The 27182-nt window shown below is 44.9% G+C and overlaps 1 protein-coding gene and 1 long non-coding RNA gene across 4 annotated transcripts in view; both read right to left on the bottom strand.

The window, feature by feature from the left end:
• The window catches only part of PPM1H (protein phosphatase, Mg2+/Mn2+ dependent 1H), a 264640-nt gene that overhangs the window by 110989 nt on the left and 126469 nt on the right, over positions 1-27182 (bottom strand). For all 3 annotated transcript variants that reach the window (XM_086712926.1, XM_086712925.1, XM_086712924.1), the window contains exons 3-4: positions 23410-23754; positions 14108-14220 (exon numbers count right to left, since the gene is read on the bottom strand). In XM_086712926.1, coding sequence (XP_086569052.1) covers positions 14108-14220; positions 23410-23754 — 458 coding nt within the window. The remainder of the gene's footprint in view (positions 1-14107; positions 14221-23409; positions 23755-27182) is intronic.
• LOC147579078 (uncharacterized) lies at positions 11579-14096 on the bottom strand. Its single transcript, XR_015253522.1, has 2 exons — positions 12204-14096; positions 11579-12032 (listed from the first exon to the last, which is right to left on the bottom strand). It is a non-coding gene; the product is annotated as an uncharacterized LOC147579078 (long non-coding RNA).

Here is a 27182-nt window from a genome sequence, read left to right as displayed (position 1 = left end):
GTGTGTGTGTGTGTGTGTGTGTGCGTGCACACACACTCAAGATAAATAAAACTTGAAAAAATAAAATAAAAATAAAAATAAAAACTTCATAGAAAACCATAAGCAACTGATATAGGGGATAATAATTATGATCATTATAGTAATAAAAACATGTATTGAACAATTACTGGATGCCAGGAACTTAGGTAACACTTACCACATTACACACTTACAATCCTTCTACCAACCTTATTATGGGTAAGGTGTCTCATCAACCCCATTTCACTGATAAATGAACAAAGGCACAGAGAGGTTGGGTACTTTAAGGTCACACAGCACCATAAATAAGTGGCAGAGCCGGGACCAGAAGCCATCTAGGCCGTCTCCAGAATCTGTGTTCTAACTAGTCTATAACTGCCCTACCACAAGTATTCTTATTTATTTTATGTACTGAGACTTTGCTATATGACTTCATTTAAATGAAGGGTCTGAAGAGGGAGTATAGTCTAGCCAATTGAGAACTGGAGCCGCCTGCTTAGAAGAGTGACCCTATGTCCTTGGACTCCTGGGGGCAGTTATGGCTCTGACTTGCCAGCTCAGAGTTACAAAGAACATGATTGAGGGTGTGGGGGCGGGGAGTGAAACTATACATAAACTTTGACATAGGAAAGAACCAAACCCTGGGGGGCCGGGGGGCAAGTAGAAAGATGAATCAGTGTGAAAATTAATGACATGAATCCAATTTTTGCAGGCAGGTCTGAAGGCCCATGGTAGGGAATGAGTTCCCACTCTGTAACTGCGAAAGGCTTTTTACTGCCTGGCATGCCACTGGGAGAGAAAAGCAAGGATCCCAGAGCTGGGTGGTCAAGCACAGCCCAACGCAAAGGGTCAGGCAGGCTCCGCGCCCAGCAGCATGATTGAGGGCTTCTTGTGCTGCTTAGCTCCCTGGGAAGCATGACCTTGACTTCACAGCTATGTCTTGCAAGGATAAAAAAAAAACAAAAAAAAAAACAAACAAACAAAAAAAACTTGTTTGTTTGTTGAATGCCTGAGAGGCTGGAGGCTTTTTGAAGGGTTTTGCTGGGGGGTGGGGGTCGGGGATGACTTTTTCTGTGTTACTTAGAGACAACCAATGCTTGCCAAAACACTAGGTTAAAAAAAAATCACAAAGCTTGAGAGCTGGAAAGAATATTAAGGGCTGCCTAGTGTGCCTTCAATGCACCTCAAGGATGACTGTAAACAACATGGAGCCCCCGCCCCCCTCCTCCGCCGGCAATGGTCGTGTAGAATGTGCTGACTTGAATTCAGCATGTTGTCCAGATCCAATCTGGTAAGAACATAGTTCTAGAGTCCAGAGGCAACCTCTGGCGGCAGTATTAGGTAAGATGGGTTGTACTCCACACGAGAGTCCCAAAACAGGAATGCTATCTGAAAAGTTCCCAACACATGCTTTTACATCAGTCCCAGAGGTAATGTAGCTCTTTCATAGTCAAGCCATCTGTACTGTAAAATTTCTTTTACGTTGCATCCTATTTTCATGACAATCTAAGACCAACTAAAGTGGCAGACTCTAAAGTGTTAGGAGTAACAGCAGTAATTGTAATATATTGATAATCAATATCAACAACTTTATTAGATGCTTCCCTATGGCATGAAGGCACTTGTCTGAATACTTCAAACACACTCAATCAGCATGTAATAATGCTTTTACATGCACTGTGTGTTTTGCGTCTTTATTTTATTGATTGCCAGTCTTCCCCTCACTAAAACGCAAGCTCCAGGAGGACAGGGGGGGTTGTCTCCATTTTAACTAAGTGTCAAGTTCCCAGAGTACTGCCTGGCACACGGGGGACATTCAATTATTTTTTGAATCAAATTGACTCATTGAATCTTCGCAATGCCTCTGTGATACAGGGACTGTTAAAATTCTGATGTTACAGAGGAGGGAACTGGCATACAGAATGGTTCCATTGCTTGTTCAAGGTCACACGGTAAATGATGGAGCTGGAATTCAAACCCAGGCCTCCTGGCTTGCAAGCTTGCACTTCTAACCAACACTTAGCGTCTCTGACTCTCTATTTTAATACACACAATAGCTAACATATACTGAGTGCCTACTATGTACCAGCCACATGAGATAAATGCCCAATGTGCACTCTCTCAGGGGGTTAAAAAAAAATTGTTAGGCTTCTCTTAGGCTTACTGAATCAGAATCAGTAAGGTGGGGCTGGAGGTTTTTTCTTTTCTTTATTTCTTTCTTTATTTATTTTTGGAAGCACTTCAGCTGATTCTTATGTAACCACTCCAGGAACCATTGGTCTAACCCAAATCCCCTGCCCCCCACTTTTTTTTTTTTTTTACCGATAAGGAAATTGAAGCCCAGAGAAATTGCCTTTCTAGAATTCCCACTGATAGCCAGTAGCAGAGCTGAAACTAGAGCCCACGTTCCCTTCCTTTTCTTCCCTTGGCAAGATTTTGCCTCGTGTGCACTCAGTAGGATCGGCTGTTTCTCGCATCCAATACTCTTTCTGCCCTACTATTCCTGTCCACTAACCCTTTGCTGAGCCACCACCCGCCTTAGGGCATTATGAAGAATATTTCATTTTCTCCTTGGCTGATAACATTAACATTCCTGAGACAAAAGAGCGTAAATACAGAACCCTGAAGCAACAAAAAAAAAATAGGAAGGTTTCCGGAGTACAGATGCGTGATGCTGCCCTTGGTTGCCTCAATGAGACGGTAGCAGAAAGAGCACGGGGCTGGGAGCCCAGAGACCAGGAGGTAAACTCCAAACTTGACGCCAGCTGTGAGATGGTCCAAAATTCACACCACTCTCTGAGCCTCCGTTCCCTGCTTTGGAAACAAGTGGAGTTAAAAAGATCCTGTTAATGGATCTCAGAGATGTCTGAGATCTGAAACTTGGTGACCACTAAGTAATATCCAGCCAGAAACCGACCTGGCCGGCTCAGCTCCCTGCACTCCTGAGGCCCTGATCCATTTTCCCCCGCTGTCTTCTCGGCTCAGATGCCAATACACAGATAAGATGCCTCAAACCTCAAGCCCAGAGAAACTTTTCAGATGCCACTTGTACCAGTTCTGATGGGGCTCAATCCCCTGGGGACCTGTACCACAGGATCTCCCCAGATTTGAGCCTTGCAGGAAGCCATGACCTGGGCTCCTGGTAGTTTCCTCACTGTCCAGTGCTGACCTTCAGGCCCTCAGAGGCCCTGAATTACTGACCTTAGCACTTTGTCTACCACTGAATATTAAGGCTGAGCATTTTTCAAAGCTTACCTCCTTTCTCATTCTGAACTAGCAACTCACAGGTCAGTGGCTGCCTATGGGCCTGGGAGGTAGGTGCCACCTTTCCCTTAGAATTACATCCTGCCCTCTATGTGAACAGTGAACCCTTTTTAAAAAAAAAAAAACGTTTTGGGGCGCCTGGGTGGCTCAGTCGGTTAAGCGTCCGACTTCGGCTCAGGTCATGATCTCGCGGTCCGTGAGTTCAAGCCCCGTGTCAGGCTCTGTGCTGATTGCTCAGAGCCTGGAGCCTGTTTCAGATTCTGTGTCTCCCTCTCTCTGACCCTCCCCCGTTCATGCTCTGTCTCTCTCTGTCTCAAAAATATATAAACATTAAAAAAAAATTTTTTTTTAAATAAAAAAAAAGAAACATGTTTTAAAAATGTTTATTTGTTTTGAGAGAGAGAGACAGACAGACAGAGACAGACAAAGAGCAGGGGAGGAGCAGGGAGAGGGAGAGAAAGAATCCCAAGCAGGCTTCACATTCAACGCAGAGCCCCAGGTGGGGCCGGATCTCATGACTGTGAGATCAGGACCTGAGCCAAAAGCAAGAGGTGGACGCTTAACCGAGCCGCCCGTGCCCCAGGAGCAGACTCTCCTTTATGTTTGTTTTAAATACTGGCCCCCAACGCAGTGCCCACTAATGCTACTATGACCACTACCGTTGCTGCTACCACCACAAGCACCACACCACCATTCCTGCTGCAGCCTGCCCCTCGGCTGGTGGAGCCAATAAAACCGCCCGGGATCAGTTTTGTGTCTCTCCCCTCTCCACCCCTCCACGGTACCTTTGACTCATCCTTCTGGCACCTTCCCAAAGGGAAGTGGTTTTCCAGAACACCTCATAAAGGGTTTCAGAGCATCACAGGTATAAAGTAGCAGCTGGCCCCACTTCCTCCTGAGGGAGGAGGATGGTTTGTTCTCAGGTCATTACCGGGCATGGTTTTGATGCAAGTCAGCTTCATACCTCAGACTGGTGGCCCTGATGTCTGACTCAGTATTCGTTTGTCTTAACAACCCAAGACGTATGTGGATTATTTAAAAACAAACAAACAAACAAACAAAGATAACGTGAAATAAAAAAATAAGATATAAACCTAAAATAAGGTTTTCAGAGAGTGGCCAAGGGAGACCCACCCACAGCTAAAGTGTATGTGTAGCTACACAGTGGGGGAGGATTAGTCAGGACACAGAATTGGGTAGTGGTTAAGTACATGCACTTGGGACTCACGGGCCTCAGTTTGAATTCTAGCTGCACAGTGCACAGTATGATGTCGGGCAAGGTACAGGCTCTGTGATGGGGTTTGCTCATCTATGTGATATTAAAATAACAATGGCCTCTTTCGTGGAACTATTGACCTGAACCGGTATGCCATTTAAAAATCTCTACAACCTGGGCTCCTGGGTGGCTCAGTTGGTTAAGCTTCCAACTTCAGCTCAGGTCATGATCTCATGGTTTGGGAGTTCAAGCCCTGCATCAGGTTCTGCACTGACAGTGTGGAGCCTGCTTGGGATTCTCGCTCTCCCTCTTTCTCTGCCCCTTCCCTGCTTTCTCTCTCTCTCTCTCTGAAAATAAATAAACTTTTTTAAAAAATTAAAAAAAAATCTCTACAACATAATGATAAGAATTTTAAAATAACCTCAAAAGAACAGAAATTTCTAAAACATCAGTATAGTCATACCCTACACCTGATTAATGCCATCTTTCTTCCTTAGCATGAAATAAGTATTGCTTTCTGTGATGAACTTTCTAAAGACAAATATATTCAGTATGATGTTTACTTGCAGGTTTTTTCATTATTCAAATATGCTTCCAAGATCAAAGTGGATCATGGTGAAACAGCTAGTTCTCTGCTATCTGACAATTTAAGCTGAACTTACGGCACCTCTTCTAAAACTAACAGTGACAAAATTAAAGCAACAAAAGAGATCACCACTGTTTGGGCTTAAAAAACAATGATATCCAAGTTGTAGCTTCATCAGCTCAATGGGGAAAAATGTACCAGAAACGAACAAAGACACGATCACTAATTGAACCTACCATGAATTCCCTTCTCAATGTCCAGGGGTGGCTGAAACTGCCAAATGTTTATCATATTAAATTCCCTTGGTCCGGGGAAAACAACTTAGAATAAATACATTTCCCAGAAGCCTTGTTTTCTCGGGATGGGTATTCGCCTGAATTCTAGCCAGTGGAAAGCATGCAGACACGATAGGTGCTGCTTCTGAGCCAGGGCCATAAACACCTCCCTTGACTGCTCCCCACCCCCATCCAGGCCCCTGTCCCTTTCTAGCTGACTAGATGGAGGCATACCTCCAGAGACCATGGAAGCCAAGTGCTAAAGACGACAGAGCCTCCTTCATGCCAGGTCCTCAGATGTCTGCAAGACACAAAGCCACTGCTTCTCCAGACTAGTGAATTTGAGCGTCTATTGTTTCCACACTTAGCCTACCTAACGTATCATTGCACAGCAGGAAACCTTTGTACCTGTCCTAATACAAATCATGAGATCATTAATTTCTTATAAGAAGGAAAAATGAAACATCACAATGTTTCAAAGATTTCCCTAAAGTCATTGAAACATAGCACTTAATGGGGACCCTGAGAAATCAAATTACTTAGTGCAACACTCTTGCTAGGTGGTCATAGAGCTGATGCACAAATATTTTCCTTAGGAGAGAACTCAGCATTTTCCACAGCAGCTCCCTGCATCTGTGTTCAGCTCTGAGTTTGTACCGAGTACAATGACAATAAAGCAATTAACCATTACTGAGCAGTTACTGCGGACCTGGCCCCGTGCTGAATGCTTTCTTCACGTCTGCTCATCTAGTCCTCCCTGGAAAGTGGTGCTGCCATCATCTCCTTTACAGGTAGCAAAACTGAGCCACTGGACACGTGAGATTGGCCCAAGTTTGCATACAACTACAAATGGTCGAGCCAGGATTCAACTCGGGCAGTTTGAGCCCATGTTCCTAACCACTGCCCTTTCCTCCTGTGGCTATCACCTCTGTCCCCGACTCATGGAGAACAACCCTTTCCATGCTCCCTCGTATCTGAGGAATATCCAAAGATCTCTTACATCAATACAAATTATCTTTCCATGTGACTAACAAACTCTACTTAGTCTGCATTTTTTTCTATCCCTTCAAACATGGTTCTAAACCTCTTCACCACTCTGGCCTCTGGAATATTCCTGTTCATTCATGTACATGTTGAATTGTGTTACCTAGAGAGAGACTTCACATGTAAAACAAGATTAATAATAGTTCTTCCCCAAAAGGGCTGGTGTGAGAATTAATCAGGTTACTCATGTAAAGCCCTAGAAACTAGAAAGAATGCCTGAGACAAAATAAGCCAACAAAAAAACATTATGTATTATTTGCCTCATACTTCAAATGCTTCAGTCTGGGATTACATTAAGTTCTGGTGTCTACACCACACTGACCAGATTGAATTTACTGTCCACGTAAATACATTTTTAAAAAATGTGAGCCACTGATAAGCTTCATCTCATACATCCTGCTAGCTTTTTCCCCCCTTTCAAAAGGTAATACACTTTACCTTCACTGTTGTTAAACTTCACCTGGTGAGTTTAGCCCACTTTGCCAGGTACTAAAGGTCTTTCTGTATCTTGCCAGCTCATCTTACCTGACTTCACACGATCAACAAATTAGATGACTAAACCATAAAAATCGTGGTGATGGCCACTGTGGCCCAAAGATAAAACTTTAGGATTCTACATTGGAAAATTCCCTTGTGACACTGATGCACTGTTTCATCCTATCTCAGCAGCTAGGGATAGATAAAAGTTACCATAATGAACTATTTTATGCCAGTATTTGTATGTGCAAATATTCCATTCCTACAAATGCCAAAAGACTTCCCGGCCCAGCCCTTCCATGGGAGTAAAGTTGTTCAAAGCATGATTTGGGTGGGATGGGGGAACCACAGCCACAAGTGCATTCTGCCAGGGGCCCAACCATAAGAGACCAGAAGTCCACACAGGGGCATGCTTGACCCATTTCAGAGACAAATAGGGGCTTCTGTCGGGGGGGGGGGGGGCTTCAGAACTATCCAGCAGTCAGTGGGAATCTGAGATAAGGAGCTAAACCATAGAAGAAATCTTTACTCTAACTCACATTTTTCAAGGAGAAGGACCTATGCTCCAGAGTAGGAGACTGGAAAAAAGGAATTTGCAGCCAGCTGACAGGTGCAGGCAGGGCCCCTCCACCTCAGGCAGCAGCATCGGAGAGCCTAAGGGGGAACATCACCACAGAAGCCCTCCAGCATGTGGTGTCTGGATGCAGCCAGGAGGGCCGGATGCTTGGATAGCCTTCAGAGTTGGGCACTTTGGCCTCAGGCCAGGGAGAGCTGTAGCTTTTAAACCCTAAGGACACAGTGGCTCCTTCCTGGCTCTCTTAGATGCCAGGGGTAGACTTCAGAGCAGGGGTTCTTCTATATTTCAGAATAACCCGGAGGGCTTGCTAAAACATAGATTGCTAAAGCCCTATACCCTGGGTCTCTGATTTAGTTGGTCTGGGGTAGAACTCCAGAATGTACTTTTCTAACAAGGTCCCAGATACTACTGCTGGTTTGAGCACCACATTTTGAGAACCACAGATTCAGGGCAAGGGGTGTCAGGGTCAGGTTCAAAAAAATCCAAGGGGAAGAGATAGGGAGGAAGTCCAGAGAGAGAAGGGTCTCTTACATGCCCTCTGTGTAGACAGTGAGTGGCTTGATAGGAAAAGTAGAGACTGTTACGAGCCATCACAGTCTCTATGTCTTTGCATGTATTTGTGAGTATTTGATAGTAATATTTTCTTTCTGCTATTCCCTTCTACAGGCTATGGGTATAGCTAAGGGATTATGCAAATATATACAGAAAAGAGAGGGAGCCATGCAGAAAAAGGTAGAAATAGCAATTTAACTTTCACAGTAGAGAATGGAAGTTAATTTTCACTTTTCTCCATACTATTTTTCAGATACCTGTGAAACACACTGAGAGATGTGGTGAACTTAATATAGTCAATGGAAGAAGATCAAATATACTTCTGGACTCAAAGGAAGGCCATTATCAAAGAAGCAGCTCACTGGCAGGTATGGATAGATGAACCACTTATGAGTAAGCAGTTTCAGGAAGGTTGTGTACCGGGCATTTATGTCCATGAACATCAACAGGAGGGAACAGTTCTTTACATTCTCTTGGGTTGGAGGAAGTTACATCATGTTTCACTGTCTTACCACTAGCAAAGGGGAGAAGGCTAAGAGACAAAACACCACAGAAATATAACTGGTTTTGAACTGAGAAATGTTGCAGTCTTGTTTAAAACCTAACTCCTATCCTCAAGAAAATTCAGACTTACCAGAGGAATTCACCTTCCCATATTCTGAATGAGTATGGAAAACTGTATGTTAGATGGAGGATAATTCTGGACAATTAAAAATGAGGGAAAGAGATATCAAAGAAAGCCACCCCGGCTGGACTTCCTGGCTTCATTTTAAGGACAATTAGTGGAATGCTTCTTCACTCCTATAGATAGAGCTGCATCATGAACACATTTGACCTTCCTGATCTTTCCTTAGGAGGACCTTGAACATGACAAAATGGGGATCTGAATTCAGGGCAGTTATTATTTACAACATAGTCAGCCAGGCCATCCAGAAAATGCTTGTTATTTTCAATAGATAATCATCAAAATAAAAACACAGAATTTACAATGCTATCACAGAACTCTGAGACCTTTAAAAGTGGGTGGCAGCCCTCATTTTGAGAAAATAGTATTCCTTGTATCATGAATGAATGAACTGGACCACTCAAAGCTTATCTGCTTCACTACTGCAATGTATTTAAAATAGATTTTAAGTGCAGCCATCCCCTCAAAGGTTTACACTCCATAAACCATTTCAGGTGAAATCAAAGATGCCACTGATTATAATGTATGCCATCATTTTACATACAAGTAGGAAAGAAAAAAAAGTTAATTAGAAACTCTTGATTTTAGAGACATGAAAATGTCTCTAAAAACAAACAAACAAAAAAACCCTGTAAGTCTTAGCACAGATGGGAAATCCCAAGATACAGGCAGTAAGCACATGACACTGGGGGCGCCTGGATGGCTCAGTCAGTTAAATGTCCAACCCTTGATCTCAGGGTCATGAGTTCAAGCCCCACACTGGGCTCCATGCTGGGTGTGGGGCCTACGATAGATAGATAGATAGATAGATAGATAGATAGATAGATAGATAGATAGATATGGCACACACATATATATGTCGCACTCTGACTTCCAGCCTTGAGCTTGAGAGCAGCCCTGCTTCTTAGCAGCTGGGGGAAATCACTTTGCTGTGCCTCAGTATACCTATCTGACATTAACAATGCCTGCTTGTCACTAAATTACTGAGAGAATTGGATATAATTCTTTATTATGTTACGGTATTTAACATGTGCCTAGCACTTATGTCTTCTTGTCCTATTACTATAAATTTGGCAAGAGTGGAATCATCAAGTTAACAAGTCTTCAACGATGTTCTTTCATCTGAATGAGTTCACCTAGTCTCAGTTGCCACTGAGACTGCCAAACCTTCAGACGTTGTTTCAAATAAGTGGCACCGGCTTTGCCTCCTTAGTGCCTTAGCTCCATAGAAATAAAATGAAATCATCTTCTAAAATGAAGTCAGAGCATCTTCTCAAACTGAAGAATCCCTCCGAGCCCTAAGGAGCCAATGACTCAAACACAATGGGTGATAGCTTGCATATTGCTTTGCATGACATTTGCACGCGACCAGTTCTTTTTTGCTAGAAGAAGAAGCCCGCCCACCATCTGCTTCTTTCCTAGTCCCTTATGATCCCCTAGGTGTTTAGTCGGCTGCCTTTGCCTAGGAAAAATTAAGCAACTGTCACGCATCAAGTAGTTCTTGCGTGTTCCTCTACCGCTAGTTACCTCGGCTGAGGGGAGAAGGGCAGATCTGTTCCAGGCTGTGCACCAGTCGCTGAGGAAAGAAAGGCAAGTCTGTCCCAAACTCTGCACTAGTCACCTGGCATCACTGTAGACCGAGGTGCATCATACTACACCGAGGGGAGTCAGTGACTCAAAAACCACTAAGCCACCAACAACAGGAGGCAGCCCCTCCTGAAAAAAACTGCCAACATACATGTGCCTGATGGGGAATCAAATGGTTCACAGTTTGCTAAGTGGCTCAGAAAATAGTTCCTGACCACCAGTAGCTTCCGCATCAAACCAGTGCAATGCTTCTCCTTCCCTGAGTGTGAATAACAATGGGGTAGTGAACCTATGACAAAGATTTGTTTTCACTCTCAAAACTGTCAAGTTTGGGGCGCCTGGGTGGCTCAGTTGGTTAAGCGTCCAGCTTCGGCTCAGGTCATGATCTCACGGTCCGTGAGTTCGAGCCCTGCGTCGGGCTCTGTGCTGACAGCTCAGAGCCTGGAGCCTGCTTTGGATTCTGTGTCTCCCTCTCTCTCTGACCCTCCCCCGTTCATGCTCTGTCTCTGTCTCAAAAATAAATAAAACATTAAAAAAAAACAAAAAAAAAACCTGTCAAGATTTAAAGTAAATATACAACAGCCAATGTCTGGCAATAAAGAAGAAAAAATAGCAATTAATCAGGGCCCTACTGCTACAGACCTCTGTCAACTCTAATCATCTGTTTAAATTCAGCCCTTGGATTCATGACTACTTGCTCAGAAGTAATGATGGACCCACATTTATGTAAATCTGATCAAAGTTCACTCAGTTGTTGATTCTGGGGAATAACTGACTATTTTTGTAAATTCAAATACCTATATTATTGGCACATAAACTAGGCAATGATCTTACAGAAGAAGATAGTGAATATCTGTTGTTCTTACAAGAGCTAAAAATAGCACCCTAATGAATATATGTCCTATAGGTTATCCTCCAGATGGTGAACACAAATAACAATTCATACAGCTCTTAGATTTCTATGACATATGACCCATACATGAACAGCAAATCCAACCGATCAGCCATAAAACCCCAAATTCATACCTAGATACTGGAGCCTAAGCACTGCACATGTAATTTAGCTTATTAGGTTTCTAAAGATGCTATTTTATCATAGGATAATTTGTGTGTGTGTGTGTACGCACGCACGCATGCTTTATAGCTTTAATGAGGATAAAAGTAACTATCAGGCTTTTCAAACTATTGGGAACCTGTAAAATATACTTTTACGAACATTTAGAAACATGGGAACCTGTGTTATACTGAGATTTCAAAAACTGACTCTAAGAATAAAAATTACTGAAAATCAACAAGTATGGCATCACTTTATCTTCCAAAAGTGTCATTCCTCATGGGGTAATATACATGGAATGCCAGAAACTTTAGGGATTATTTAGTCCACCACCACTGTTTTTACAGATGTGGAGTTCAAGATCTGATCTAGAAATTGGCATTTTAAACACAAGGGGTGGGGTGGGGGAAGGGTGGGGACAAGAGTCCAGAAGATGAGTCCTGGAGACTGGCAGATCCTGGACAGGGCACTGGAGCTTCCGGGAAGGAGGACAGAAGGCCTGGCTGGGTAAGTAGCTCTGTTAAAGAGCTAGGAGCTTTGAAGAAAACAAGATTCAAAAATGAGAAGGCCCCAGGGAGCAGCTGTATCTATGAAGAGGATAACCCAACATGAAGATACTCCAGGCCCAGAAGTTTGGGTTCTCTTCTCAGTCTGGGGATCATCTGGTGAGAGGTGCTTCCTGAGATGAGGAGCGGGCCTGTTCCCAGGGAGAAAGACACTCTGTCACCTCCCTAGTCATGGAAGGGCTAGAAAAGCAAACTCATTGCAAAGGGCATGGAACTAGACATAAAGCCAAGGGTGGATATGAGTGCAACGGCTGAATTGCTGATTCAGTCTCACTCAGAAGAGAAGGGCATCACCTCCTTACCTGCTCATCTGTCTCCAAACTAATGCAAGATCCGGAACAGAAAAACAGGCCCAAAGGCCGGCTCCTCAGTGTGAGTCTTAAAAGGCCCCTGGAGATGGAAGATTCCTATGTGCAAGAAGCTCAAACCCTGGCAGGGAGAAGGGAAGGGGAGACAGCAGGGGTGCTGCTTGCAGCTGCCCCCCACCCCACCCCACCCCCCAAGAGATGCCGCCCTGGTCTGTGTGCATGCCCTAGCTGGCTGACCTCCGTGACCAGTACTCCGTGGGCTCCCTGTCACCTGGCTCCCACCTGGGATCATCCACGGGGCAGCCCTGGCAAGAGGCGAGGGTGGAGGTGGGGGATGGAAGAGAAAGAAGTCAAAGTATTTCTTCCCTTTTCTCCTGTATCTCCTGCCCAGGGGCCCTCACACGTGACCCCACTCTCCTGGGCTCTGCTGGAGCAAGTCCTCTCTGGGTCTTGCAGGCCTCAGGTGTAAAAGTCTTTCTGAGCCCCAGTGCCCCACCCCCAGCCCGACCCCTGTGCGGGGTTCCTTTTACTGCTTCATTCAGTTGACCCACCTGAGTAGGTGTCTGTCTCCTGCTGGGACTCTGACAAGACATTGAGGAATAGAAGCCACGGGAGAAACATGGTATCTTACAGACACTTCCATTTACCCAGCAAAACATCATGCTGAAATGGTGATAGCTTATAGAGTTTAATGGAAATCCACATACACATTAAAATAAAACAGACCTTCAAAAGCCATCAATTGTCAAACTCCAAATACTGCTGCCTTGGCAGTTCACACTCCTTACTCTCTGGAATCTTCAGTGGGAAGACCAGCAAAGGATGATTCCCTCTAGGGAATGAAGACTCCCTCAGGCTGTCCTGCTTTGCAAATGGAAGTCAAAGCTAAATTTCTCCCCTGCTGCCTACTGGAGTTGGTCTTCGGCCAGGAGTCAGTCCTCGGCCATGACCTGAGGTTTGCAGGGAAGGGGAGGCAGTGGGGACAGACCTGGAGCAGGGCCAAGGGCAAGCAGGGATGCTCAAAGAGGCACGTGACCCAGAGACAGGGGACTGAGGGACGAGGGCCTCCTAAGACTGTAGGCTGCATAGGGAAACCACCCATCCTCTAAGGACGTGTTGCACAGAGTCTAGTACTTTGCTTTCAAAACAAAGAGTCGGTCTTTAGCAGAAAGCCAACCTATGTTGTTACCAAAGGGGACAGACACGTATGTAATACGTATTAGAACACTTTTCACAAAATCTAGAAGTTTAAAATTCCCTGCGCGTTAAGTGAGGACACATTAGTAATTTAAAATAAAACCCAAATGTATCTTATTCCTGATAATGCTGGATAGATTAGGGGTTAACCAAAATCTCTTGGCCAAAATTCCTGTCAGCTGAGCCCAGAAAAGAGACTAGAGCCTTTAAGGGCTTGTGCACAAAAGGAGAAACTCATGGGATTCTGGGAGGGGACGGAGCAATGTCACTGGGCAGAAGTAGAAGCAGCTACAGAGTCCTCCCCAGTCCCTTCCAAACACTTCCTTCATTTAAAGCCCTCTCCTCCTTCCCCTCTCCTGTTTTATGCCTCTGCTAAGATTTTACTGCAGATCAGGTTCTGAAGTCAAAAAACATTTGTATCCTACCAGCTTAGATTAGCCACAGGTATTAATCCCAGGTATACAGATCAATCACAGGTCTATACGTGACCTGCTACTCTGGGCAGGTACGAGACAGCCTTTACCTCTTAATACCAGCCAGATGATTCATCTTAGATGCATTTTATTTACATGGAGAGGGATCATCTTTCTCAATATCTAATCTCAAGCAGCGTTATTTTATTGCCTATCACTATTTTAAAACAGATAAAAATTATGGAAGGCATTAGAAACCAGGAAGAACCAGACAGAGAATGTGCTCACCTGCTATCGCCAGCATTCGCCACATACAGCTTCCCCAAGAGGCAAACCACAATGAGGGCTGTGCAGCCACCAGATATATTATATGAACTCCTCTCTCGTTCTATTTGTAGGTCCTGGAGAAGAAAACAAAGTTAGCGCTGGATTGTACAGGAACTCATATCAAAGGCTTTCTTAACCTCATTCCCTTGACACAGCCCTCGGAGTCAGGATGTGCTTCAAAGACGAGACAAGAAAATCGTTAATACTTTTCTACCACCTGAAGAGCATTTAATCACTGAGGTCACTGGCATAAAACTGTCATCTATTAGCCCATCTGCAGACCAGAGACAGGAAACAAGGGATGGCAAACGGATCTAATCAGAACAAAAATGAGAAAAAGAAAACCAACTGCATTCAATAATAAATACCCAGCTTGTGGAAAATTTAGTCTTTGTATGGAATGCCTGACCTGCCATGTGAGAAATACAATAAATAGGCTGGTAATGCCGACTACTTGGACCTGAGCAATGTTTTTAACCCCAAAGTCTCCAATAAATACTTTCTTTTTGCAGCCAGATAAGAGGTGACTTGAAGAATTGTGTCCTCTCTTCAAAGCAGGCAGGAGCCAACCCCCTGTCTTACGCATCAAAGCTAGAAGCTTACAAACTCTGATCTGACTTCATTGTCCGACAGCCATGGATTCACAACAAATGTGTGTGTGACACACATTCACAGCAACAGCTGATACTCAAGGAGCACCTCTTCCAGGTCAGGCGAAGCACCGTACAGAGAGAGTCTCAGCTAATCCTCATAACCGTATTATTAACCTTCATGTGGGGGGGCAGAAGGGGGGTAACTTGCCTACATTTACCTGGTTGGAGTTTGGATTTCAATCTGATTCTCCTCATCCAAAGCCTTTTATCACCTGCCACCTACTGAGGCCCCCACACCCAGAAAATCAACAACAGACCAAGACTTCTCTTGACAAATAGGCATCATCCAAGACACAGGTCTTTGTGAAATTCTGGGTCAGTGACAGAAGCATGGGTTCTGTGACCCCAGAAACCCTAACCCCAGAAATGTGAGTGGAGTTAGGAAAATAAACTGGATGCTGGCTAAAATAAGGCCAAACACTTCCATGGTAATCTATGGTTGAAGCTGAGGGAGAGAGAAGGAGGACGAGAGGAGATGGGGCCTGGGCCGATTCTGAGGGTCCCCCTGGCAGACCGGGGGCTGGGGCACTTTTTTGGTTCTTAGAAACCCACAGAGTCACAACTCTGCTGCTTCAACCAGCCTCCTCCTGGAAAAGGGGAGATAATTCAGTAATCTGGCATTTATCAGCAAACGCTCGGCTCCAGAGGCCAGAGGTGGTAACACAAGTTCAAACAAATCACCAGTGAAAAGCTGGAAACAGGGCAAGAGCCTGAGCCAAGGACACAGATGAAGATCAGCATACTGGTAAAAAGGAAGTAGACAAAAAGTACAAAATCAGAATCTGGGAGAAACTAACTTACTTGGGAATCAACTGGGGAAGGGGGAAGGGAGAAGAAAGGCTGGAGAACCACGGGGAGGGGTTAAGAATGTGTGTGTGGGGGGTGGGGGGACGTGGTAGTTTCGAAGAGAAGAAAAGCTGCAGAGAGTCCAGCATGAGGACCGCCTTCGAAGACTGGATCTTACAAATTTACTCAAATTGTGTATAAATTAGTTTCTTAAATGAGCACTGTGAGGATGAAATCAGATGCTATGTGTGAGGGGCTTAGCTGGCCATCTCGATCCTTCCCAGACCCAGAAGCTCCATGACCGGCAGCAGAGACTTCTCTTGCTCACTGCTAGACCCTCAACACCTATGCCAGGCCAGGTAAAAAGATAGTTTAATAAATATCTATTGAGTGGGCAAATGAAGAAATACCTTTAAAAATGCCTGGGTGTCCAAATTATCTCTTTACCACCTTACCCCTTCCGTGACATGAAAAATGTGTTCCCTGTAATTGACAAAGGAAAAGCTTAGGATGGAAATAAATGCTAAGATGATAATTAAGCAGGAACCCATGCTTCAGTTCAGATGCAGTCAATTGGCAAGAATGAATGAATGGTTATCAGAACCTACACAAGAATGGCAGGAGCCCCGAGGGTGAGGAGAAGGAGCATGAGTATCAGCCAAAGATCAGCCAAAGAGACTGTCACAAGGAAGTGAAAGGGAAAGAAAACATCCAGCTGTCAGAAGTTTTGTCTGTTTAACCTCCAAACAATGCATAAAAACAGAACCAACAACCCTATTCACAAAGCAGTTTGCAGATGGATGTATTCCCTTTCTCTCCCATTTAAATAAGTAAAATAAAGCTGATGTTATGATAGATACATATTTCACCAAATTCGTATATACACTGGTGTGTCAAGTCCACACTCAATACGACTATGCTACTGTTTTTAATATACTGGAAGGAACTGCTGGGGCTAACAGAAAGTATGTTTTCATATCCAGAATCAACATTTGTTTGAATACCTAATGTCTGAATGAAAGACAATTTTTATTTAAGAAAATCCCTTGAGCACCCAGCTGCTTGCATGCTATACATGGAGTGGGGTGTGAATAATGCTTGAAAGACTTAAATCACTCGTGCAATCCAAAAGAAAATGCTATGATACACAGAGCCCAAGTGAAAGCAGCATCCATGGCAAAAATTTCCACTGGGACTCCAACAAGTTCATCCTGCATCACAGGTGTGTTCTGTATCACAGTTAACATTGCCAGAAACTCTGATCCGGAAATTATTTCTTAAAAAAATCAAGACGAGTGTACGTACGACATCACGATTTTCTGCTACAGCAGAATGCCTATTTGCCTTTCATCTGGAGGAAGATGTTACAGCTAGCTTGCACAATTAATCCCTTGCTATTACGTTAATAGTGCGATTCAGCATTTTGTTCTAATTGACTTCATCCTTTCTTTCATCTTTTCCTATATTTCAACTACGTGCCCTCTGTAGCTCCCCCAGCATAAGGAATGCTAAGTTTGGCAACACTGTCACATAAACAGTGGACTAAAGTCTAGCCATGTTTTGTTCAGGAAACTCTAATAGGTTTACCCTTCTATCACCCCCCACCGCTTCTGTGATAATATACACGTGCATGTGTGTGCGTGCAGATGTCCTTGCGTGCACACACACACGTGAATTATGTGTGTGCTCTCTGCGATCACAGTGATTAGGATTTGAAAGATGTGTTTCCACAGACTTCATCCCCCTGAAGGATTCGCTGACATTAAAATACACTCTTCTATTTCTTCTAAAACTGGGTGTAACTAGAACATATTCTAAAAATAATTGCTTCCCCTCCCCTCCCTAGAAGCCAAAATAGCACATTTATTTTTTTCCTACACCACCTACTCCTCTTTAAAAGATGTTTCACAAAATCTTAGTACTGAAAGGAACATTAAAGGACCATCTGCATGGTTCTTTTACTACCGGATCAAACATGATAAATGAAGTCAATAAGGATATTTACTGCTGAATTAACTACCCTTCAAACCTTCAACTTTTCCAATTAGCTTAAGCTTCCCACATACTACATTAAAAATACATAAAAATGTAGAGTTATTATTTTGTAAACCCTCATGTTTGGGTATTTAAAAAAAAAATCAATGAAATCCTGGGAATTACTGCCCACTCCTTTGTGCTAAACAAGAACCTGTCTGGAGTATTTCCCCATTTTAGCTGTCAACAAGACCCAAGACATAACTCTAGAATAACTTGCCAGCAAAACACATGCATATACTATCATTCCTTTTCAAGTGTAATCTAAAAGACCAATTTACACACTCATAATATTCAATTAACAAGATAACTGTTTTACCTGCTCAGTCAAGGGTCCTGCAGACTGCTCAAGATGGCTCAAACAGTCCCTTCTGTTTAGTAGGACTGATTTATCCTGTGTTGTGTGTCTGTCTAAATACTACGTTTAAGCCAGATTTATCTCTAAATCATAAGAACGGATCCAATTTTTAAAGACTTGGGATTTAATTTTCTTTTTGTTTCAAGGAAGGATACTGGCAATGAAGGGAAGTAGCAGAGATGTGTGAAATGAGACTAATTCAGCAGGAAAGAACCGCAAGAAAGAAAATATATTGCTCGGGATGGTTATAATTTGGTTTGAAAGTCCCAGGGATGATGCAGCTTCAGGATCATTCTTTGTTTCCTACCAATTTCAGGTTGCAAAAGGACAGCAACATGAGACAACAGAAGGGAGCGAGTGTTGGGTACTTTCAACAGGACTTGGCAGCTCCCCCATAGATGGGTTAAAACACGGCTCTGAGCACATTGCTAATAGTGTCAGTCACAAATAATAAGATTCTGCATGGTTTTAGTATCTGGGTCTGATTTTGATTTATTCTGGGAACAAGCCAATCTGTCAGCCAGGCAATGAGGAAGGAAAAAACCAATACTGCCTCATATTGCCACCTGCTGGCTGTTTGTGGAATCACATGCTCAATCCTTCTAGGAGGAACTTCCTGTTCTACCAAAACAAAGACAAAACAAAACTCTAGCTTATCAAACACAGAAAGACATGTGTTTAAGAAAGCAGGTCCATAACTTACGATGAATATGCTAATATTTGAAAACACTAGGATTTATAAGCTATAAATAAGCTTTGCATTTATCCTCTTTTTCACAATAGTGAAATGAGGTTTTTACCAATAAATCCAAGCTGAGTGCTATTTCCAATCATTAACTCAGTGACAGGAGGATGTATGGTAGTTCTACAACAAAAATATTGCCATTTTCTTCCTTCCTAACAACCAAACTTCTATACCGGCACTGAAAAGGAAAGAGGACAGAATTTTTGAAATTCCTCCTGCCTTTGTCCAGAGCTCAAATTCTATAGCTGGCAGGCTAAAAGGCTCATCTCTGCTGACTTAGGAGAGCAGTGGTCTCCCACAACTCCACCAACAATGGAAGTGATTCCCCTCATGGGTCTGAAAGGCTGGCCATGCAGTCCTGTTTGGGGAGGCTGCGGAAGCAAGAAGACTGACCCCAGGATCTAAAAGACCTTATCTTATCCTCATCCATCATCCTGGGCCCAGCAACAGCCTAAACACAATCGGTGGCAAATCTCAGCTGTTCAAGAAGGCATCATTACAAAGCACTGTGGGGAAGCAGAATTGAAGTCGGTCAGAAAGTTCCTGAGATTCTGGTCCTTTAGAAGGGAACCATGGTTCATTTTTCCATAGTGGACACAGGAAGAATGGACTACACAGCCTTCTCAGTGTGAAGAAAAATCCAAGATGAGATACAATAAGGGGGCCAAAGGGTAAACGTGCCTCAGCAGGCAAGCACAGTAAGTATTAGAGGCCAGGGGTCAGAGGTCACCTTCACCACAAGCCGCATGCTGCGTCAGGCAACCAGAGGATCAAAGAGGAAAGGAAAAGCAGTGCCCTCAAAGAAGCTTACAGTATTTGATGAAACTGTTATCGAGACGATAGCTTGTTCAGAACTTATCTTTCACTTCTGGTAGTCTGTATTTTGGAACGAGGACCTACGTTTTCCTCTAAAGAAGTACTATTTATTCTGGCTTGGGGCTTCTAAATCTTTTACCTGACCCCCTCTTTCAGATCGGTATCAACATGTCACCAACCCACTTAATGTTACTTAAAGCATCAAAATAAATGAGATGTTATATATCTCTATATGCATATAATGTGGGGCTACAAATGCCCCCAGACATATAGTCTAACCTTTTATTTCTAGACTCCCATGGTGTCTAGAAAATGCTAGCTATAAAATAGAAGCTCAATAAATACTACTAATTGAGAAGGACAATGCAGAGAGAGAGAGAGAGAGAGAGAGAGAGAGAGAGAGAGAGAGAGAAAGACCGAAGATCTTTGATTCTATGTTGCTGAGCTGCTGTAAATAAAGCAAAACCCCAAGTGAAAGGCAAGCTGTGCCTGTAAAGATATTGCAAGTTACTTCTGAATCTCAGGAAGGGTAGCTGCAAAGGTGTCGTCAGCGAGGCACATGTGAGGCTGAGATGCTGGGCCTGGGGAATTTTTAGGGATGAAAAGTGTGAGGGAAAGTAAGAGAGCCACAAAGCTGAAATAATTGAATCTTATTTAATACCGACTCTTTCTATTACAGAGGATCAGCACAGCACAGAACCTGAAATACCTTAAGGATACTGAGAACTAGGAAAGCTAGAAAGTAGCTGGCCACCATGAGGGAAAAATTTAGGAATGGCCGGGAAATTCCCAGCGTGCCCCACTCTGCAAGGCCAGAGGAGAATCCACCAAGGCCAGGCCAACGAGATAAGGAAATCAGCTGCACGTTGGGCACTTCAAAAAAACCAGTTTGCCCTCAAACACGGACTCTCAAAAATATCCTGTTGAGGAGTACCTGGTGGCTCAGTCAGTCAAACATCTGACTCTTGATTTCAGCTCAGGTCATGATCTCACCATGCATGAGATGGAGTCCCGGGTCGGGCTCTGTACTCAGAGCACAGAGCCTGCCTGGGATTCTTTGTCTCCCTCTCTCGAAAATTAAATATAAACAAACAAAATAATAAGACATTAAAAATGTAATATTGAAAAGGGACAAGGGAACAAGTATTTTATACAAGTTGGCAATGGCCTTCCAGGCCATTAAATTGAAGGTACACTGTATAATTTCTGTGTTGTGGGTTCTGAAGCTCACCGCAAGGAACTTAATGTTTAAGTCAGGCACGTTTCTATGATACTAGAGTCCATTTTTCCTCAAGTCCCTGATGAAGCAAAGAAAAAACAAGAGCATCTCTCTGTAATTAGGGTAAACATAAGACATTATCCAAGCAGGGACGCTTTTAAGACTAAAAGGGGACAGTATATTAATAATTATTCTGGGCCAACCGACATTAACTGGCTCAGCCCCTAGCTGAACAGAAGGTAGGGCCAACCCTACCAAGCACCCTGCGAACCAAGGAACGATGAGTCTTCTCATTTAATAGGTGAAGCAGGTGGGGCAGAGTCCAGGTAGGCCTGTGGCATACTGACGACTAGAGAGACAATATGACAAAAACTGAAGTGTGAAGAGGAAGCTGCATGCTGGGAGGAACCGAAAAACAGATATGACTTAAAGCCAAAAATTCATAACGTGGCGCACCAGGGCCTCCACAGGTAGGTTCCCGACCACCTCTCCAATTCACCTTACATCCATCATTCCTACCCTTGACATCAGCTCGTTGCCTTAGGCCCATGTGGGTTCTCTGATGTAGTTTCCCTGGAACCGGCCTCCTGTGTTCTGTCTGCATTACTTCTCCTCGCCCCCATCCCCAGCATTACTGCCCCAAGGGACCCCTTCACTTCATCTCTTTATAGGGCCCCTAGTTCACCCTGCATTTCTCCACTCAAGGCCCTTCCCACTTCTATTTTGCTCATCTAACACTTGTCTTTGCCTAGTTTGTTCAGTGCTCTTTTCCCAGTTAGGCCTGGCATAGAGTTAGTTCTGATCACTCATTTATTGACTGAATGACATGGGAAAGTGAAATGATCTTTTGCCTACAACGAAGCTTCCAGGGTAAAAATTGCAGGCAATTTAACTGGCTAGTTAAAAGCAGAAAAAATTTAAAAGACAAGAATGAGGCCCTTGACTAAGTATTTTTCTGAATGACCCTCTCATTTCCAGGAAAGTGGTTACTAGCACCCTTGAGGCATTAATGGGCAGAAGCAGCTGGAGACCAGTGGGGAGGCCTGCCTCAAAGTGACATTGGCCTCTAGTGGACAGAAGTGGGAATACAGCAGTTGCAAGTAAAAGATGCCCCATGGCATAAGCAATTACAGAAGGAAATGAAGAACCCCACGTGTCTTTTTGTTTTTCACTTCTGTCACGTAAGCGGATTTTTTTTCCTCCCATTAAGAGAGTAACCTACTGTCACATTTTTTACCTCAATTAAATATTTAGCGTTCTGAACATCGAGGTCTCTAGACAGCTTCTGTGACAGCTGGTGAGGGAGATTTTATACAGAGCCGCGTAGGAGTCAATTTTACTACCTTGATTCCTTTTCCCCTGAATAGTCTTTTCCAGCTTCCCGGTGATTTTCTTGGGATCGAAGGCTACCATATACTCCTGACAAAGAGATGCATTTTAAGCCACCTGCTAATCAAAGGGTAAACATCTGCACAACAAGGAGAGATGCACGCTGACCAAAGAAGGGACGGGTTAAAGTGAGGACAGGGTGCAAACAAGAGGTGCGAAGACAGGAAGCATTTTGCCTTGAAAACAAATCAGATGGGTGGTGCTGTGCAACATTATTTACGTTTCTCCCCTCCTTCGCACACAGACTGATCCTGGACTGTGCTGTGTCACATGCTCCGTTCTGCGGAGCTGCTCCTAACCTGTTCCTGCTTCACTGAACAGCTGGTCATCACTTGACTCTCTGGGGTTTTAAGATAATACGGCATGCTCGCTCTCCTCCCGTCTTTAGAACATCTCTCAATATTCCTTGCTCTTTACTTGCACGCAGGCTGTTGCTCAGGAAAGAAAAATCTCTGGAGCCACAATAACGGCCTCAGCAGAAAGTGAGCTCAGAAAGGGAAGGGGGTGGCACCGAGGGGTGGCCCCTCACCAGGCGGAGGGACAACAGGGGACACTGTGAGGGCAGCTGCGCACTCTCCCTTTGTGCGCTTTCCCTTTGTGTGTTCCCAGGACGGAGGCTGGGAGGGAAGGGGGCTAAACTCTTTGATCAGACACGTCCCAATTTAAATGTACAAACAATCCATGTTCCCCAGTAAAACACGCAATTCTCAGATAGTGACCCCCTGATTCCCCTCCAGCAGTTTTTTTTTTTTTTTTTTTTTTTTTTTAAGCATTAAGAACCACATGGCCAATCACGGTAAAAGAACTGTCCTCTGATCAGATTGGTACAAGAAAGGTACTTTGGAGCCCTTTACTAAAAGCTGTTTCCCCAAACACCTGTGATTCCTACACATGTATAAGACAGCAACCAGGCTCACATTTCAGTTAAGTGGCATTGTACCACCAGCTGGCATCAGGGAGTCTGCAGAAAGAGAAGCAATCGTAGGTACATTTAAAAAGCCTGTTAGCTCGTAGCTATCCCTCCTTCCATCGTTCTCATTTTTGCCAGCACTCAATGCAAGGAACTCTGTCTTTGTGCCAAACCTCTGTTGGGAATGGAGTATCGAACGGAGACGACCCAAGCGGCGTCCCACAACAAGAGGACAGGTCAGAGACCCGTCGTAGGGAAGCTTCCAAGAAACAAGGCTTTGGTTGAAGGCTTGGGATTCTCTCTCTCCCTCCACCCCCGCCCCCTGCCGCCCCGGGCCCCTCCGCGATACCTACCATTTCCTTGAACGCACTTTCAAGAGCCCCGATGACCAGGCACTCGTGCGGAATCTTCTTCTCCGTAAAGAAGCGCGTGGGCGGGGTGCTGGGGGAGCCCGGGGCCCCCACGCCTCCGCGGAGCGAGGCTGCGCGGGTCAGAGTCCGGCTGTTGGCGGGCGTGTTCTCGGGCTCCTCGCCCAGGCAGGTGGGCGGCAGGACCGCTGAGTTCTTCAGGATCTCCACGATGTCCTGCAGCTGCTCCGTGACGTGGTGCTGCAGCAGGCGGGAGGCCACCACGGCAGCCCCAGACCCCGCGTGACCGTCAAACAGCGACCAGTAGTGACAGGAAACGCCCTCTGATTCCTGGGGGAGGGAGGCGACAGGGAGTGAGAACGGCAGTGGCCACCGCCCCAGGCTCACACTGGTGCGGCAAGGCCTGGCGCTCAGCGCGTCACCTCGGTCCTCTGTCTTGGGTTGGCCGACGGTGGGGGGTCGAAACATGGCAACGGTACTCAGGGAAGTGGTCCCGGACTTGTCACTGCTGCTACCCGCCGCCCAAGGGGTGAAGGGGTTCCTGCCTCTCGGCCTGGGGGAGAGGCCGGGCTTCCAGGCAAGCTCGGTTACCACTCTGGGGCAAGATCCACTTTAATCTGATGCGCAGGGGTTTGAGAGAGAACTCCACGCCAAGAGGGAAGTCTTGAGGAGTCCAGCTTTAACCCGTAAGCCTCACCTCTCTTCGCAACCCCAGAGCAACCTTGGCCTCGAGGCTCCGGGGAAAGTGAAGTTCTTTTTGCAGGTTCTTCAAGGGGAAATAAGTAGACCCGTTTTTCCCCTTTAGAGCCTTTTCACTCTCAGATAATTTTGCCCCATCTTCTTTGGTCTACATCCTATATTTTTAGAACATGTTTTCTTCCTTAGACACGGAGTCTAAGATGCAGCCAATTCAAATCTCCTTATTTCCTGCCTCCCTCAGTTTCCCAGCTGGTACACAGCATCTTTGTTTCCTCTCCCTACCCCAAAGCTACGCGTTCCTCATGGTCGCTCATCTACCATGGATTTAGTCTGAGTTATTTCTAGACCATTTCAGATGAACGTTTTTAAGAACCGTGTTTGAATTACATGTACCTAAGATCTTAACTGTAAGATCAGTCAGTAAAAGCAGCAGACTCTTGGTTTCGGCTCAGGTCGGGATCTCATAGCTCCTGAGTTCGAGCCCCATATTGGGCTCTGCACTGATAGCATGGAGTTGGCTTGGGATTCTCTCTCTCCCTCGCTCTCTGCCCCTCCCCCACTCATGCTGTCTCTCAAAATAAACTTTAAAAAATCTTATAGAAAAATAAGAGCTTAATTTATTCAATAGGTAAGATGCATAGGTAATAAAACAGGTAGGGTTTTATTGTGACGACTTGTGACTACTAAGCTTATCTGTACAACAGCAATATTGAATCATTTTTCAAGCTAAAGCGATTCAATAAAGTTCTTTTGGTCTATCCTGGAACGATGCTGGAAGATACTGTATAGTTATGGTGACATATGCCATTACTCCATGGTGCCCTTTAAATTTTGCCTTCATTCAATTCTGTGCCATGTGCTGAGATAAAATAGTTGTTTTTTAGTCAACAAATACTGAGTGTCCCTATGTGACAGGCACAGAGTGGATATTGAGAAAAAACTTGGCTGCAAGAGGTATAGACATGGGCTGATCTTCATAATCCAGTGGGGAAGACAGATACTGATCAAATAATCACCCAAACAAACATAAGATCCCAATTCTGGATCTTGGTGTATGAGGCCGGCTTGCAGAGGGGCACTTTGGAGGAGGCTTCCTGCGGACATGAGGGCTAGGCTAAGAACTGTTGGAAGTTCACAAGATAATGAGAGGAGAGACCACCAGGTAGTAGAAAGAACAGGTGCCAAGCCCTTGTGGGAGGAAGGTGCATGAAGAGCGAGAGGAGACTGAACCATGGCCATGTGGCTGAATAGAGGAATGAAGCAGGAAAGACATGAGGCCAGACAGGGACATGGCAGCTAGACCCAGGACACATGAAGGCCCTTGACTTTAGCCTAAGAGTAACAAAAAGTCATCGACCGAGCTTGGGATGACGCACTTGATTTATGTTTCTAAAAGATCACTCAAGCTGTGCTGTGAGGATTAGGAGAGTGAGAGTGAGGATGTCAGTAGAAAGTGAACACCACCCTAAAAAAGGCATTCAAATTCAAGCAGTAACAACTAATGAATGACTCAAAGCACCATACAACAGAGGAAGGAGATTCCCACTCAGAGGGCAGTAGAAAGAACAAGGACGTCAGGATTCCAAGATCTGAGCTCTCATGGCATCTTCAATGCCAATCAGTGGGAGTGGGAGACAGAGCAAGGTCACTGGCTGTGTCACTCCATCCCTGTCACTTACCATCCTTGGGCCATGGTTGCCTAATAAGGGCAGGTGATAGCTACCTTACAGGGAGTGGGGATTTAGCAAGGTTAAAGGGTAATTTATGCCATGTGAGCAACTAAGTAATACATCTCACTCATGTGTCACTTCTACCACTACCAGAACAGTATGGTCTTGGGGAAGTCATTTTCTGACCTTCTGTTCTTCACCAATTTGAGAAGCTCTCCTAGAAGAGTCCAGTGCCCCTGCTAACTCCAAAAGTCCAATATTCAAGAAGTACAGATTCATGGGAACTGGGGGAGCGGGGGAAGAAGTCAGGCCCTGAAGACAGGCCAAGAAGAATGTGGATGGAGTGAGAGCTGATATGGCAGCCAGTCGAGGAAAATACCAGGAGGCTGAGGTCACGTGGCTGCCTCTGGTATATGCTCACCTGGTGTCTACTCTCCCTTCTTCCTCACTATGGATTCTATCTGGGGCAGCCATGTATCTGCCATAGCTCCTCACCAGCCCGGACTCCCTTGCAGCTCGGTGTGCCTGTATGACCCTGTGCTGTCTGTCCAGTGAACTACCAGTGGAAGCCTCCTGGGTGGAGCTTCTGGGAAAGCTATTATTTTCCTGATGAAAGGGATGACTCAAGTGGCCTGACCTTTTGCCTCACCCCTACACCTTTCTTCCTGCCTGGGTCACAGAAGCAACACCGGGAGGCAGAATAACCCTCTTGCAACAACGGCTGAAGGCTGTAGCTCAGCGTGGGGGGACAGGAAGTCTAAAGGAGCCCGAGCCCTTGGGGTCTCGCTTGGGATGGTGCACGGGCCCTGAACAGCCTGCCTTCTGGGCTCTGTGTCATGTGGGCTTCGTGACAGTTTGATAAGCCGCGGTTGCTCGTTTCTGTAACAGGAGCTGGGAACACAGAGGTGAAAGGATGTATGTGTTATCTAGTATCCTGGGAGTTGGGGCATGGGTGGCAGGAAGGAGGAGTGTGAGATAAGGAAGGCGGGTGCACGTGCACATGCGCGCGCGCGCACACACACACACAGACACGCACACAGAATTACAAGTAGGCGAAATGGCTATCTACCAAGAATAAAACTGAACCTCTTGGAAAATGTTCTTAATTTAGGGCATCTGTAGCTAGAATGGAGTCAGTCTATGAATCTGTATTTTCACAAGCCTCTGCAATGTAGCATTTCCTCTTATTATGAGTGCGAGGCAACAAAGCACTGCGGGGTGAGCAGTTCCTGTGACTGGTCACCAACAGAAATAATGCACAGTCATTCCACACATCCTGGATTATTGTTTATGCTCATCATTACTTCTCAATGATAGCAGTTATTAAACTCCCCACTAGCTCTCATCATCTGCTGCATTAGTAAAGTACATATTGCCATATTATATCCT

This window comes from Puma concolor, chromosome B4 (assembly GCF_028749965.1).
Source record: "Puma concolor isolate L17-30 chromosome B4, mPumCon1.1.hap2, whole genome shotgun sequence".
Classification (NCBI taxonomy): Eukaryota; Metazoa; Chordata; class Mammalia; order Carnivora; family Felidae; genus Puma; species Puma concolor.
Note: the sequence above shows the minus strand (reverse complement) of the source record. Positions and strands in the feature narration are given on the sequence as shown.